Source organism: Caretta caretta, chromosome 1, assembly GCF_965140235.1.
Source record: "Caretta caretta isolate rCarCar2 chromosome 1, rCarCar1.hap1, whole genome shotgun sequence".
Taxonomy (NCBI): Eukaryota; Metazoa; Chordata; order Testudines; family Cheloniidae; genus Caretta; species Caretta caretta.
This window is the reverse complement of record NC_134206.1, coordinates 275,402,274-275,417,334: the sequence shown is the minus strand read 5'-3', so window position 1 is coordinate 275,417,334 and position 15,061 is coordinate 275,402,274. Positions and strand designations below refer to the sequence as shown.

Genomic DNA, 15,061 nt, shown 5'->3' with positions numbered 1-15,061 from the left:
ATCTATTTCAATGTTCAAATTATTGAGAAAATATTTTTACTCACTGCTACTAGGTGGCAAAAAAAGTCCATTTATATTACGAGGTTTGCTATGATGGAAGACACAACTGATCCTCACACAGCCTAAAGGCTGTGTTTCCCAGAAACATGAGATTCTGTTGTATTTTTGCTATAGGAAAAATAAAAAAGGGACAGTTTTCAGATATAATGATTATAACAAACAACAAAAAATAATGGACAGAACACTGATTAGTATAATATATCAGTGAAAAAAGAAGAAATATGGTATTGTTGTGAAGGCATAGGACTAGGATACATGGGGCCTGATTCTGATCTTTTACAACAGTGTAAATTAGGAATTTCTTCACTGAGATCAATGGAGTTATAATGGTGTCAGATCAGAATCAAGGTAATGGATTCTACTCCTGGCACTGCTACAGACTTTCTGAGATGCTTAGAAAAAAACATTAATTTTCTAATACCCCAAATTCACTTAATTTTTGTGTCTCAGGGCTTATCTGTTTGAACAGTTAATGCGCAGCAAGCTGGGGTGTAAATCTACCTCACATTAGTGTGCCGCACACTAACTGTACATGTGGACCCTGCTGCCACACATTAAGCCCTGGTCTACACTAGGACTTTAGGTCGAATTTAGCAGCGTTAAATCGATGTAAACCTGCACCCGTCCACACAATGAAGCCCTTTATTTCGACTTAAAGGGCTCTTAAAATCGATTTCCTTACTCCACCCCTGACAAGTGGATTAGCGCTTAAATCGACGTTGCTGGCTCGAATTTGGGGTACTGTGGACACAATTCGATGGTATTGGCCTCCGGGAGCTATCCCAGAGTGCTCCATTATGACCACTCTGGACAGCACTCTCAACTCAGATGCACTGGCCAGGTAGACAGGAAAAGAACCGCGAACTTTTGAATCTCATTTCCTGTTTGGCCAGCGTGGCAAGCTGCAGGTGACCATGCAGAGCTCATCAGCACAGGTGACCATGATGGAGTCCCAGAATCGCAAAAGAGCTCCAGCATGGACCGAATGGGAGGTACGGGATCTGATCGCTGTTTGGGGAGAGGAATCCGTGCTATCAGAACTCCGTTCCAGTTTTCGAAATGCCAAAACCTTTGTGAAAATCTCCCAGGGCATGAAGGACAGAGGCCATAACAGGGACCCGAAGCAGTGCCACGTGAAACTGAAGGAGCTGAGGCAAGCCTACCAGAAAACCAGAGAGGCGAACAGCCGCTCTGGGTCAGACCCCCAAACATGCCGCTTCTATGATGAGCTGCATGCCATTTTAGGGGGTTCAGCCACCACTACCCCAGCCGTGTTGTTTGACTCCTTCAATGGAGATGGAGGCAATACGGAAGCAGGTTTTGGGGACGAAGAAGATGATGATGAGGAGGAGGTTGTAGATAGCTCACAGCAAGAAAGTGGAGAAACCGGTTTTCCCGACAGCCAGGAACTGTTTCTCACCCTAGACCTGGAGCCAGTACCCCCCGAACCCACCCAAGGCTGCCTCCTGGACCCAGCAGACGGAGAAGGGACCTCTGGTGAGTGTACCTTTTCATATCATAGAATCATAGAATATAAGGGCTGGAAGGGACCCCAGAAGGTCATCTAGTCCAACCCCCTGCTCGAAGCAGGACCAAATCCCTGTTAAATCATCCCAGCCAGGGCTTTGTCAAGCCTGACCTTAAAAACCTCTAAGGAAGGAGATTCTACCACCTCCCTAGGTAACGCATTCCAGTGTTTCACCACCCTCTTAGTGAAAAAGTTTTTCCTAATATCCAATCTAAACCTCCCCCACTGCAACTTGAGACCATTACTCCTCGTTCTGTCATCTGCTACCATTGAGAACAGTCTAGAGCCATCCTCTTTGGAACCCCCTTTCAGGTAGTTGAAAGCAGCTATCAAATCCCCCCTCATTCTTCTCTTCTGCAGGCTAAACAATCCCAGCTCCCTCAGCCTCTCCTCATAAGTCATGTGTTCCAGACCCCTAATCATTTTTGTTGCCCTTCGCTGGACTCTCTCCAATTTATCCACATCCTTCTTGAAGTGTGGGGCCCAAAACTGGACAGTACTCCAGATGACGCCTCACCAATGTCGAATAGAGGGGAACGATCACGTCCCTCGATCTGCTCGCTATGCCCCTACTTATACATCCCAAAATGCCATTGGCCTTCTTGGCAACAAGGGCATGCTGCTGACTCATATCCAGCTTCTCGTCCACTGTCACCCCTAGGTCCTTTTCCGCAGAACTGCTGCCTAGCCATTCGGTCCCTAGTCTGTAGCTGTGCATTGGGTTCTTCCGTCCTAAGTGCAGGACCCTGCACTTATCCTTATTGAACCTCATCAGATTTCTTTTGGCCCAATCCTCCAATTTGTCTAGGTCCTTCTGTATCCTATCCCTCCCCTCCAGCGTATCTACCACTCCTCCCAGTTTAGTATCATCCGCAAATTTGCTGAGAGTGCATTCCACACCATCCTCCAGATCATTTATGAAGATATTGAACAAAACCGGCCCCAGGACCGACCCTTGGGGCACTCCACTTGATACCGGCTGCCAACTAGACATGGAACCATTGATAACTACCCGTTGAGCCTGACAATCTAGCCAGCTTTCTACCCACCTTATAGTGCATTCTTCCAGCCCATACTTCCTTAACTTGCTGACAAGAATACTGTGGGAGACCGTGTCAAAAGCTTTGCTAAAGTCAAGAAACAATACATCCACTGCTTTCCCTTCATCCACAGAACCAGTAATCTCATCATAGAAGGCGATTAGATTAGTCAGGCATGACCTTCCCTTGGTGAATCCATGCTGGCTGTTTCTGATCACTTTCCTCTCATGCAAGTGCTTCAGGATTGATTCTTTGAGGACCTGCTCCATGATTTTTCCAGGGACTGAGGTGAGGCTGACTGGCCTGTAGTTCCCAGGATCCTCCTTCTTCCCTTTTTTAAAGATTGGCACTACATTAGCCTTTTTCCAGTCATCCGGGACTTCCCCCGTTCGCCATGAGTTTTCAAAGATAATGGCCAATGGCTCTGCAATCACAGCTGCCAATTCCTTCAGCACTCTCGGATGCAACTCGTCTGGCCCCATGGACTTGTGCACGTCCAGCTTTTCTAAATAGTCCCTAACCACCTCTATCTCCACAGAGGGCTGGCCATCTCTTCCCCATTTTGCGATGCCCAGTGCAGCAGTCTGGGAGCTGACCTTGTTAGTGAAAACAGAGGCAAAAAAAGCATTGAGTACATTAGCTTTTTCCACATCCTCTGTCACTAGGTTGCCTCCCTCATTCAGTAAGGGGCCCACACTTTCCTTGGCTTTCTTCTTGTTGCCAACATACCTGAAGAGACCCTTCTTCAGGTATGAAAAAGCTAATGTACCTTTTAAAATACTATACATGGTTTAAAAGCAAGCATGTGAAAGGATTACTTTGCCCTGGCATTTGCGGTTCTCCTAGATGTAGTCCTAAAGCCTTTGCAAAAGGTTTCTGGGGAGGGCAGCCTTATTGCGTCCTTCATGGACACTTTACCACTCCAGGCCAGTAACACGTACTCAGGAATCATTGTAGAACAAAGCATTGCAGTGTATGTTTGCTGGCATTCAAACAACATCTATCTCTCTGTGTTATCCTCAGGAGAGTGAGATATAATTCATGGTCACCTGGTTGAAATAGAGTGCTTTTCTTCAGGGGACACTCAGAGGAGCCCATTCCTGCTGGGCTGTTTGCCTGTGGCTAAACAGAAATGTTCCCCGCTGTTAGCCACAGGGAGGGGGGAAGGTTGAGGGGGTAGTCACGCGGTGGGAGGAGGCAAAATGCGACCTTGTAACGAAAGCACATGTGCTATGTATGTAATGTTAACAGCAAGGTTTACCCTGAAAGACTGTAGCCACTGTTTTATAAAATGTGTCTTTTTAAATACCGCTGTCCCTTTTTTTTTCTCCACCAGCTGCATGTGTTTCAATGATCACAGGATCTTCTCCTTCCCAGAGGCTAGTGAAGCTTAGAAAGAAAAAAAAACGCACTCGCGATGAAATGTTCTCCGAGCTCATGCTGTCCTCCCACACTGACAGAGCACAGACGAATGCGTGGAGGCAAATAATGTCAGAGTGCAGGAAAGCACAAAATGACCGGGAGGAGAGGTGGCGGGCTGAAGAGAGTAAGTGGCGGGCTGAAGAGAGTAAGTGGCGGGCTGAAGACAGGGCTGAAGCTCAAATGTGGCGGCAGCGTGATGAGAGGAGGCAGGATTCAATGCTGAGGCTGCTGCAGGACCAAACCAGTATGCTCCAGTGTATGGTTGAGCTGCAGCAAAGGCAGCTGGAGCACAGACTGCCACTGCTGCCCCTCTGTAACCAACCGCCCTCCTCCCCAAGTTCCATAGCCTCCACACCCAGACGCCCAAGAATGCGGTGGGGGGGCCTCCGGCCAACCAGCCACTCCACCACAGAGGATTGCCCCAAAAAAAGAAGGCTGTCATTCAATAAATTTTAAAGTTGTAAACTTTTAAAGTGCTGTGCTTAAAGTGCTGTGTGGCATTTTCCTTCCCTCCTCCACCACCCCTCCTGGGCTACCTTGGTAGTCATCCCCCTATTTGTGTGATGAATGAATAAAGAATGCATGAATGTGAAGCAACAATGACTTTATTGCCTCTGCAAGCGGTGATTGAAGGGAGGAGGGGCGGGTGGTTAGCTTACAGGGAAGTAGAGTGAACCAAGGGGCGGGGGGTTTCATCAAGGAGAAACAAACAGAACTTTCACACCGTAGCCTGGCCAGTCATGAAACTGGTTTTCAAAGCTTCTCTGATGCGTACCGCGCCCTCCTGTGCTCTTCTAACCGCCCTGGTGTCTGGCTGCACGTAACCAGCAGCCAGGCGATTTGCCTCAACCTCCCACCCCGCCATAAATGTCTCCCCCTTACTCTCACAGTAAGCAGTAATAACAGTGGGAATATTGGTTTCGCTGAGGTCTAAGCGAGTCAGTAAACTGCGCCAGCGCGCCTTTAAACGTCCAAATGCACATTCTACCACCATTCTGCACTTGCTCAGCCTGTAGTTGAACAGCTCCTGACTACTGTCCAGGCTGCCTGTGTACGGCTTCATGAGCCATGGCATTAAGGGGTAGGCTGGGTCCCCAAGGATACATATAGGCATTTCAACATCCCCAACAGTTATTTTCTAGTCTGGGAATAAAGTCCCTTCCTGCAGCTTTTGAAACAGACCAGAGTTCCTGAAGATGCGAGCATCATGCACCTTTCCCGGCCATCCCACGTTGATGTTGGTGAAACGTCCCTTGTGATCCACCAGAGCTTGCAGCACTATCGAAAAGTACCCCTTGCGGTTTATGTACTCGGCGGCTTGGTGCTCCGGTGCCAAGATAGGGATATGGGTTCCATCTACAGCCCCACCACAGTTAGGGAATCCCATTGCAGCAAAGCCATCCACTATGACCTGCACATTTCCCAGGGTCACTACCCTTGATATCAGCAGATCTTTGATTGCGTGGGCTACTTGCATCACAGCAGCCCCCACAGTAGATTTGCCCACTCCAAATTGATTCCCAACTGACCGGTAGCTGTCTGGCGTTGCAAGCTTCCACAGGGCTATCACCACTCGCTTCTCAACTGTGAGGGCTGCTCTCATCTTGGTATTCATGCGCCTCAGGGCAGGGGAAAGAAAGTCACAAAGTTCCATGAAAGTGCCCTTACGCATGCGAAAGTTTCGCAGCCACTGGGAATCGTCCCAGACCTGCAACACTATGCGGTCCCACCAGTCTGTGCTTGTTTCCCGAGCCCAGAATCGGCGTTCCACAGCATGAACCTGCCCCATTAGCACCATGATGCATGCATTGGCAGGGCCCATGCTTTCAGAGAAATCTGTGTCCATGTCCTGATCACTCACATGACCGTGCTGACGTCGCCTCCTCGCCCGGAATCGCTTTGCCAGGTTCTGGTCCTGCATATACTGCTGGATAATGCGTGTGGTGTTTAATGTGCTCCTAATTGCCAAAGTGAGCTGAGCGGCCTCCATGCTTGCCTTGGTATGGCGTCCGCACAGAAAAAAGGCGCGGAACGATTGTCTGCCGTTGCTCTGACGGAGGGAGGGGCGACTGACGACACGGCTTACAGGGTTGGCTTCAGGGAGCTAAAATCAACAAAGGGGGTGCCTGTACATCAAGGAGTATTTCAGGCAGGACTTCACGGAGGGTTCCAATAAGAAATGGTGCACCTAAGTTATCGTTCTTATTGGAACAAGGAGGTTAGCCTGGCCTCTGATTGATACATGGCTAGATTTACCTCGCTGCACCTTCTCTGTGAGTGACTGCAGTGTGATCTAGAGGAATGAGTCCCCTAGACAGGGGAGGAGGCAATTGAGTACAAAACAAATCTGGTCTATTTCTTGTTCTGACCCACTCCATCTATCTTTTACATCTTTGGCTGGCAGCAGACGGTGCAGAAGGACTGCATGCCATCCACATCTCATGGCTGCTCGGCAGAAGATGGTACAGTACGACTGCTAACCATCCTCATCTCTTGCCTGCCTGGCAGAAGATGGTACAATACGACTGCTAGCAATCCTCATCTCTTGCCTGCCTGGCAGAAGATGGTACAGTATGACTGCTAGCAGTCCGTATCGCCTGCCCGCTCACCATAAGACGGTTCAATAGGACTGACTGCAGGACTAAAGAGAATGACCTGGTCAAGTCACTCCAAATTTAGTCCCTGCACCCATGTCTGCCCAGGCGCTCCCAGCCGACGTGGCCAGGAGCACCTCGGACATGACGATGACGGCTACCAGTCGTACTGTACCGTCTGCTGCCACAAGGCAAGGGGTTGCTGCTACTGTGTAGCAATGCCGTACCGCGTCTGCCAGCACCCAGGAGACATAGGGTGACGGCTACCTGAGCGGGCTCCATGCTTGCAGTGGTATGGCGTCTGCACAGGTAACTCAGGAAAAAAGGCGCGAAATGATTGTCTGCCCTTGCTTTCACGGAGGGAGGGAGGGAACGGGGGCCTGACGATATGTACCCAGAACCACCCGCGACAATGTTTTAGCCCCATCAGGCATTGAGATCTCAACCCAGAATTCCAATGGGCAGTGGAGACTGCGGGAACTGTGGGATAGCTACCCACAGTGCAACGCTCCGGAAGTCGACTCTAGCCTCGGTACTGTGGAAGCGCTCCACTGAGTTAATGCACTTAATGCACTTAGAGCATTTTCTGTGGGGACACACACACTCGAATATATAAAACCGATTTCTAAAAAACCGACTTCTATAAATTCGACCTTATTCCGTAGTGTAGACATACCCTAAAAGTTCCATAATGTGCTTTGATCTACTCTGCTTTGAAATGGGAACAGAATAAAGTGAATTAGAGAACTTTTAGTTTGTGGTAGCAGGTCCACATGGACAGTTAGCGTGCATCACACTAATGTGGGGTAGCATTATTTCCGCACTTACTGCACACTAACTGTTCATCTAGACAAGCGCTTGGTTTCCTTATCTGTGAAACAGGGATAATAATATCCACCTCACAGGCATGTTGTGAAGCTAAATACACTCATGTTTGTAATGTGCTTTGAGATCCTTGGATGAAATCTGCTGTGTAAGTGCAAAGTATTACATTTTTATTCTTTTATTATAAAAATGATATTTATTATTATTATTATTAAAGGAAAATCAGAAAAGGAATTAACACCCGGTGACTGACTCTGAATCAATACAAGTTTTCAAGCTTGCAGTGCATGCTAGCCATGGATTGGGGTGGGGGCGGAGGGGGGAAGCTTGTATCTGGGTGCCACAATGTCTTCATATTTGAATGTGAACTTGGGTGTCAGATGTGAAGTTTAACAGAAGTGAGGGTCAGTTTTGCTTTAAGAATGAGTGTACTTAAAGAAACTTATCTACCTGTATTTCCATATGTCTAAATTGGCAAAGCTGATGTGAACATCTTCCCTCTCTCCATAATGAGCACACAATCTCACTGCCAAGGGCTTTTTCACAGTGACGGAATCGGCACTTGGAACCCTAACACAGAAAAAAGGCAAGTCAAAGTTGTATGATGTTAGATGTCAGTAGTTGGCTTACATCTTCTTTATTAATGAGGAAGTGGACAATACACTAATCTGTATAGTACAGTATTATTGTTGTGACAACATACCTGAAAGCAATGGAAAAAATGTCGGACCTGATTTGCTGATGCTAGTTTAGCTCCATTATGCCCAATTCTGCTGCACAGGTGAAAATCCCAAGCCAATGGGAGTTACACCTGTGCGGTTGAGGGCAGAAGAGGCCATTTGCCCCAATGGAACTGCTACTGATTTATGCCAGTGTAAATGGGGGGAAATCAGGTCCTGTTAATGTCACATGAATTATGCCATAATTGCTTTGTCCAGTCTAGTTTAAATGCCTGAAGATATGGGGCTCCCATTACTTACGAACTTGGGAGACTCAGTCTACTGGGTATTATTATTTTCCTGATATTTGGACTAAATTTCTCTTGCCCAGCTCTACCCCTTTACTTCTATTTATATCCCACTGGATTAGCCTAAACAATTACTCACCCTCCTTGTTGTTCTCTATCTGTCCTCTCAGATACTAGCAAATGTTAACATAACTCTCCCATAGTAATCACTAAGCAAACTATATAGATTTTGTTCTTTCAGTACCCTATTCTCCACTACATAAGAGCTATGCTCAGAGGTAGTGGGCAGGGGCAGCCACAGGAAGCTGGCTGATGCTCAGCCCCAGCAGATGTTAGGGGGCATTTTCTAATATCTGCAGCTGGTGTAAAGCCTATAATGGGGTTTAAGAAAGCAAGAGATCAGGCTTAGAGAAGCGCAGCTCAACCACATCCCCAATGCCAGCCCCAGTCACCAACTGACACAACTCTTTCCTCCCCCTTACAGCAGGGTGTTATGTGGGGCAGCTGTTACAGCGGGGCAGCTGGTATTATGCAGCACAAAGTAAATTTAGCAGATTGAGAGATTGACCCTTAATCTTTTCTCATAAATCAAACATTCCAGCTACTTAATCATTTTGTTCTCTTCCTTTGATTCCATCCAGCTGGTCAATATCTTTCTGGTTCTGCAGTGCCACCACTACATGCAGTTTTACAGATGTAGTTTCATCACTCTTGAAGTCCACCAGGGAGCATGGAGTGGTATGATGCGTACTACTTAAATGCTCTCTTGTGTTAGCTAGCATTTGTCCAGGTTAAATTTATTTTCCTTCTGTTATTTCTCTACCATTTTTGGAGTTTGCAACACCTCCTAATTTAGTAAAAAGAAAAGGAGTACTTGTGGCACCTTAGAGACTAACCCATTTATTTGAGCATAAGCTTTCGTGAGCTACAGCTCACTTCATCGGGTGCATCCGATGAAGTGAGCTGTAGCTCACGAAAGCTTATGCTCAAATAAATTGGTTAGTCTCTAAGGTGCCACAAGTACTCCTTTTCTTTTTGCGAATACAGACTAACACGGCTGTTACTCTGAATCCTAATTTAGTAACATCTGTGAATTTTAATACCATTTACTCCTCTTTCCAGAGCATCATAAAAGACATTAATTATAATAGGGCCAAGGACTATTGTCTGTAAAATGCACTACTTTATTAAATAAAATCACTGCAACTGGCCAGACTGGTAACATATGCTAGGGATTTGTACTGAAAGTAATACCTAATCACTGAGGTCCTGATCCTGCAATTGGATGTACTAACATAGACTTCTGCATCACCCCATTGACTCTGCCTACTGGGCCCATTCTCACAAGCACTTCTTCAAAGGGTGATAACATCAGGAATGATGTGATTTCAAAAAAACAGTATGAAGGAAAGTCGGGCAGTCAAACTATCAATACCAGGCAAAGTTCCTGTTGTCTAACAAATTTATAAATGCTGTTTATCACAAGTTATAAAAATGTTGTTTAAACAACATTGCACAGTGCACATTTTTAATTAATTAAACCCCTTTAGAGTGTGAGCTTGATTTTCAGAACTAATGACCACCCACAAATCAATCTGAAGTGAACGGAAACGTCAGGTCCTCATCACCTCTCAAAATCAGGACCTATGTGTGTGTCAAATATACATGTATGGAGACACACAGAGAGTGACATATACATCCATATATAAAGAAGAGACATAAGTTCAAACTATAAACTCCTCCTTAGAGCAGGAAAATCAAAGATGCAAACCACTGTAAATTCTACAATATTTACCTTTATGCAGGTGGAATAAAAATAGAAATAGCAGTCATTCCCAACTTCTGCCATTGTCACCTCTTGTACTTCTACTCCACTGTCTTTATACAAGAAGGGTATAAACGTACAGGTAAGAACTACCAATGTGTATGGAAACAAAACTCCTTTTTCTGAAGACAGTGGTTTTCAGGATCTAAGCTCTATTTCCTTTTAAAAACAGACCTCCAATTATAGTATATCTCAAAATTATATTTAAACTAATTACAAATCAGACGGTACCTTCTCCAGGTTTGCCGAAGTGATGAAACATTGAAAGTGGTTGCTAGTCAGTGCACAAATTCAAACTTCCAGAATTTCTCTCATTGTTACTTTAGTTCTTATGACATCATCACAAATGACATCACATGACCGTTTAGACTGGGACTGCTCACTTATTTTCATTGCTGTTGAGTAAAATAGAAAAAAATGAAGTTGTTCCCAGTAGTCTGTTATCCTAGCATTTCTATGATTCAAAACTGATTGAAACATAATTCTCATGAGTTAGAGAATACAGAACGTTCACTTAACTGTTTGATGCAGGAACATATATAGTTTGTAGCCGTATCGATCCCAGGATATTAAAGAGACAAGGTGGGTAAGGTAATTTCTTTTATGGGACCAACTTCTGTTGGTGAGAGAGACTAGGGTGACCAGACAGCAAGCATGAAAAATCGCAACAGGGGGTGGGGGGTAATAGGAGCCTATATAAGAAAATGACCCAAAAATTGGGACTGTCCCTAAAAAATCGGGACATCTGGTCACCCTAAGAAAGACAAGCTTTTGAGCCACACAGAACTCTTCTTCAGGTCTGGGGAAGGAACTCTCAGGTCACAGCAAAATGCAAGATGGAACAGATTATTTAGCATAAGTAGTTATTGTAAGGGACCATTGAAGGCAGAGTAGCCCATTAACACCTCTGCAGTGTTACAGAACATAGAACAAAAAGAGGGAGTTAGTGGGTTACAGATTGTTGTTTGTCCAATGACTGCAGGGGTGCTAACAGACCACTCTACCTTGACTGGTCCCTTACAATCTGTGCTAACTACTTATGCTAAAAAATCTGTCCCACCTTGCATTTTGCTGCAACACTGAGGCTGTCTCTCCACTACAAATTACTTCAGTGTAATGTACATTGCTCAGGGGTGTGAATAATCCACATCCCTGAATGACATGAATTATACCAACCTAAGCACTAGTGTGGACAGTGCTATGTCAGCTGGGGGGCTTCTCCCACCACCATAGCTACCACCTCTTGTGGAGGCAGGCGTTATTAAGCCCATGGGAGAGTTCTCGCCTGTCGGTTTAGAATGTCTTCACCAGAAGCACGACAGTGGCTGTGGTGCAGCTTCACTGGTGCAGCTGTGCCGCTGTAGTGCAGACAGAGCCTGAGCTTTCCTTTCCCAGACCTGAAGAAGAGCTCTGGATGGCTAAAAACTTGTCTCTCTCACCAAGAGAAGTCAGTCCAATAAAAAATATTACCTCATCCATCTTGTCTCTCTGTTGCCGGAACAGTAATTTTAGCATTAAACCTATTTTCAACACTCCCAATGTCAGTCTCCTAGGGTATGTCTACACTGCAATTAAAAACCTGTGCCAGCAGACTTGAGCTTGCGAGACTCAGACTAAGGGGCTGTTGAATTACAGTGTAGATGCTTGCGCTCGGGGTGGAGCCCAGGCTCTGGGACCCTGCAAACCCGACCTGATGCCTAGGAAAGAATTTTCTGTAGTATCTCAGTGCCCTACCCATCTAGTGTCCCATTACCAGCTACTGGGGATATTTGCTACTAGCAGTCGCAAATTGGCTACATGCCATTATTGGCAGTCATCATGCCATCCCCTCCATAAACATATCAAGTTCAGTCTTGAAGCCAGTTAGGTTTTTTGCCCCCACTGCTCCCTTTGGAAGGCTGTTGCAGAATTTCACTCCTCTGATGGCTTGAAACCTTCGTCTAATTTCAAGCGTAAACTTGTAGGTGGTCAGTTTATATCCATTTGTTCTTGAGTCAACACTGGTGCTTAATTTAAATAACTCCTCTCCCTCCCTGATATTTACAGAAAGCAATAATATCTCCCCTCAGCCTTCATTTGGTTAAGCTAAACAAGCTAAGTTCTTTGAGTCTCCTCTCATTAGGTATCCTCGGATCATCCTAATAGCCCTTCTTTGCACCTGTTTCACTCTGAATTCTTCTTTCTTAAACCTGGAAGACCAGAATTGCACATGTTATTCCAGATGAAGTCTCACCAGTGTCTTGTATAATTGTACAAACACTTCCCTATCTCTCCTGGAAATACCTCACCTGATGAATCCTAGGGACTGCATTACACTTTTTCATGGCCACATCACATTGGCAGCTCAGTCATCTTGTGATCAACTAATACACCCAGGTCTTTCGCCTCCTCTGTTGCTTCCAACAGATAAACCCCCAGTTTATAGCAAAAAATCTTTTTAGTCCTTAAGAGCATGACCTTGCTCTTTGTGCTATTAAATTTCATCCCATTTCTATTACTACAGTTTTCAAGGTTGTCCAGATCTTTTTGTTATTTGTTTTTGATATTCCAGTCCTCCTCTGTATTGGCAATACCTCCCAACTTTGTGTCATCCACAGATTTTATTAGCATACTCCCACTTTTCATGCCAAAGTCATTAACAAAAATGTTAAGTAAGACTGGGCCCAAGACAGATCCCTGAGGAACTTCACTAATAACCTCCCTCCACTCTGACAGTTCACCTTTCAGTATGACCTGTTATAGTCACCCTCGCCCCTTTAACCAATTCCTTATCTACCTTTCAAATCTCATATTAATCCCCACCTTCTCCAATTTAACTAATAATTTCCCATGTGGAACTGTATTAAGTGCTTTACTGAAATCCAGGCAGATTAGATCTACTGTATTCCTTTTGTCTAAAAAATCAGTTATCTCCTCAAAGAAAAAGATCCAGTTCGTCTGACACACTCTACCTTTTGTAAAAATCATGTTGTATTTTATTCCTATTCCCGTTTATCTCTATGTCCTTAACTACTTTCTCTTTCAAAATTTGTAATAAGACCTTTCATGCAATTGAGGTCAAACTAACAGGCCTGTAGTTTCCCAGATCACTTTCCCCCCCTTTCCTAAAAATAGGTCCTATATTAGCAATCCTAAAGTCAGAGGGTACAACATCCAAGTTTACAAATTCATTAAAAAATCCTTGCTATTGGGCTTGCAATTTCATGTGCCAGTTCCTTTAATATTCTTGATGGAAATTATCCAGGCCCGCTGATTTAGTCCCATTAATCAGTTTCTGTTTGACCTCCCCCTCTGATATAGTAATTTCCATTAACTACTCTGCCACTATCGCTAAGCTTCTTGGTACCCTTATTAAAAACTGAGGTTAAGTATTTATTTAGGTGTTGGACCATTCCTAGATTGATCTCCACACCATCTTTACTGCTTAGCAGTCCCAATTCTTCTTCCCTTGTTTTCTTTTTATTTATATGTATGAGAAACTTTTTATTGGCTGGCTGTGATAAGAAAAGAACTGAAGTAATTAGCTCTGCATAGCCCTTTTATAACCTCAGATCAAAATATTCAGAACTGTGAAAAGGTGTTTGAGGAATCTCAGTGGGTGCTGCTTTCCAGCAGATTTCTGAAGCTCAACAGTGACAGTGGGTTCATCTCATAATAAGAAATATGCGCAGAGGCCAACTCCAGAACCAAATTAGTTTTAATAAATCAAATTAGTTTGTGACCTGAGATGATTCTGCTTTCTCTCTGTGATTTCAAATCACTCTAGAAACATTGAGTACTATTCCACTTTTTATAGATGTGGAAACTGAGGTACAGACCAGTTACTTCCATAAGGTCATACAGCAACTCTGTGGGAGAGCTAGGAATAGAACACAGAAGTCTTGACTCCACGCAGTCCTCCATATTAAAAATGGTATTGTTAACAATAAAAATAAATACATAAAATAAATAATAAAATGTCCTGGTACTTGGATAGGCCTTGATGAGAACAGTTTAGGAAATTGGCACTCCACAAAGAAGCACCACACAGCACATGCTAGTTCTTGAGAAATTCTTACATGAAATAGGATAGGACCCTCACAATACATTAAGTTGGAACCAGCAACATTTTCCAGTGACGGATATTTAGTTTCTGTTCTTTCTGAGAAGCCAGCCCCCACTGTTGTCAGTCCAGTCCTGTCCATTTGCCCAATGTCTCATTTCTATCTTTTCCCATAACCAGGGTTTCACTGAGTTTCATCCACCCTTCCATGCCTGGAAAATCAGCAAGTAAAGAGGTGTTTACATTACTGCATGCAGAGGATAATGAAAGCCACGGACAACACAGATGTAGAAAATGCAGCTGAGCTACTGCAACAGAGGCAGCTTACAACATTGAGGTTGCTTCTGAGCTGAACCAAGGCCGAGGCAGACTGCGAAGGTCTCCGACTGCAACACAAAAGCGGAAGGCTAGCGCCCGCCCCGCACAACAGAGGACTGTGGGGCTGTCACATCCACATAGCTACCCTCCAACCACCCCTAGGGCAGGTGATTGTGGGGCTGTAACACCCACACACCTCCCCCCTCCACCCCCATCATTCCCAGGGGGTGTGGGGCTGTAACGCCCAGAGGGCCACCCGAGGCAATGACCCGTCCCTGTGCAGCGGAGAGGCTGTAACTCTCGCACAGAAAACATCCGCCGGGCCCCGGGGGGCGGGACACTCCCACACACGCAGGGCGCCGCTGCAGGCCGCGAGGCCCTTTACCGGCTGCCGCCCCTCGGACTCCATTTCCCAGCGCGCGCGCGCGCGCCCTGCGGTC

At 45.3% G+C, this 15,061-nt stretch overlaps 1 protein-coding gene across 6 annotated transcripts in view; it reads right to left on the bottom strand.

Moving 5' to 3' along the window:
• Positions 1-15,061, bottom strand: part of C1H12orf50 (chromosome 1 C12orf50 homolog) — a 37,739-nt gene extending 22,678 nt beyond the window's left edge. For 3 of the 6 annotated variants that reach the window (XM_048835644.2, XM_048835647.2, XM_048835643.2), the window contains exons 1-4: positions 14,632-14,768; positions 10,493-10,656; positions 7,920-8,039; positions 45-168 (exon numbers count right to left, since the gene is read on the bottom strand). In XM_048835644.2, the coding sequence (XP_048691601.2) occupies positions 45-168; positions 7,920-7,931 (136 nt within the window). In that variant the 5' untranslated portion in view covers positions 7,932-8,039; positions 10,493-10,656; positions 14,632-14,768. Of the gene's footprint in view, positions 1-44; positions 169-7,919; positions 8,040-10,492; positions 10,657-14,319; positions 14,516-14,631; positions 14,769-15,006 lie in introns of those variants that run through there. The other 3 variants (XM_075124303.1, XM_075124302.1, XM_048835645.2) reach the window with 3 other exon arrangements.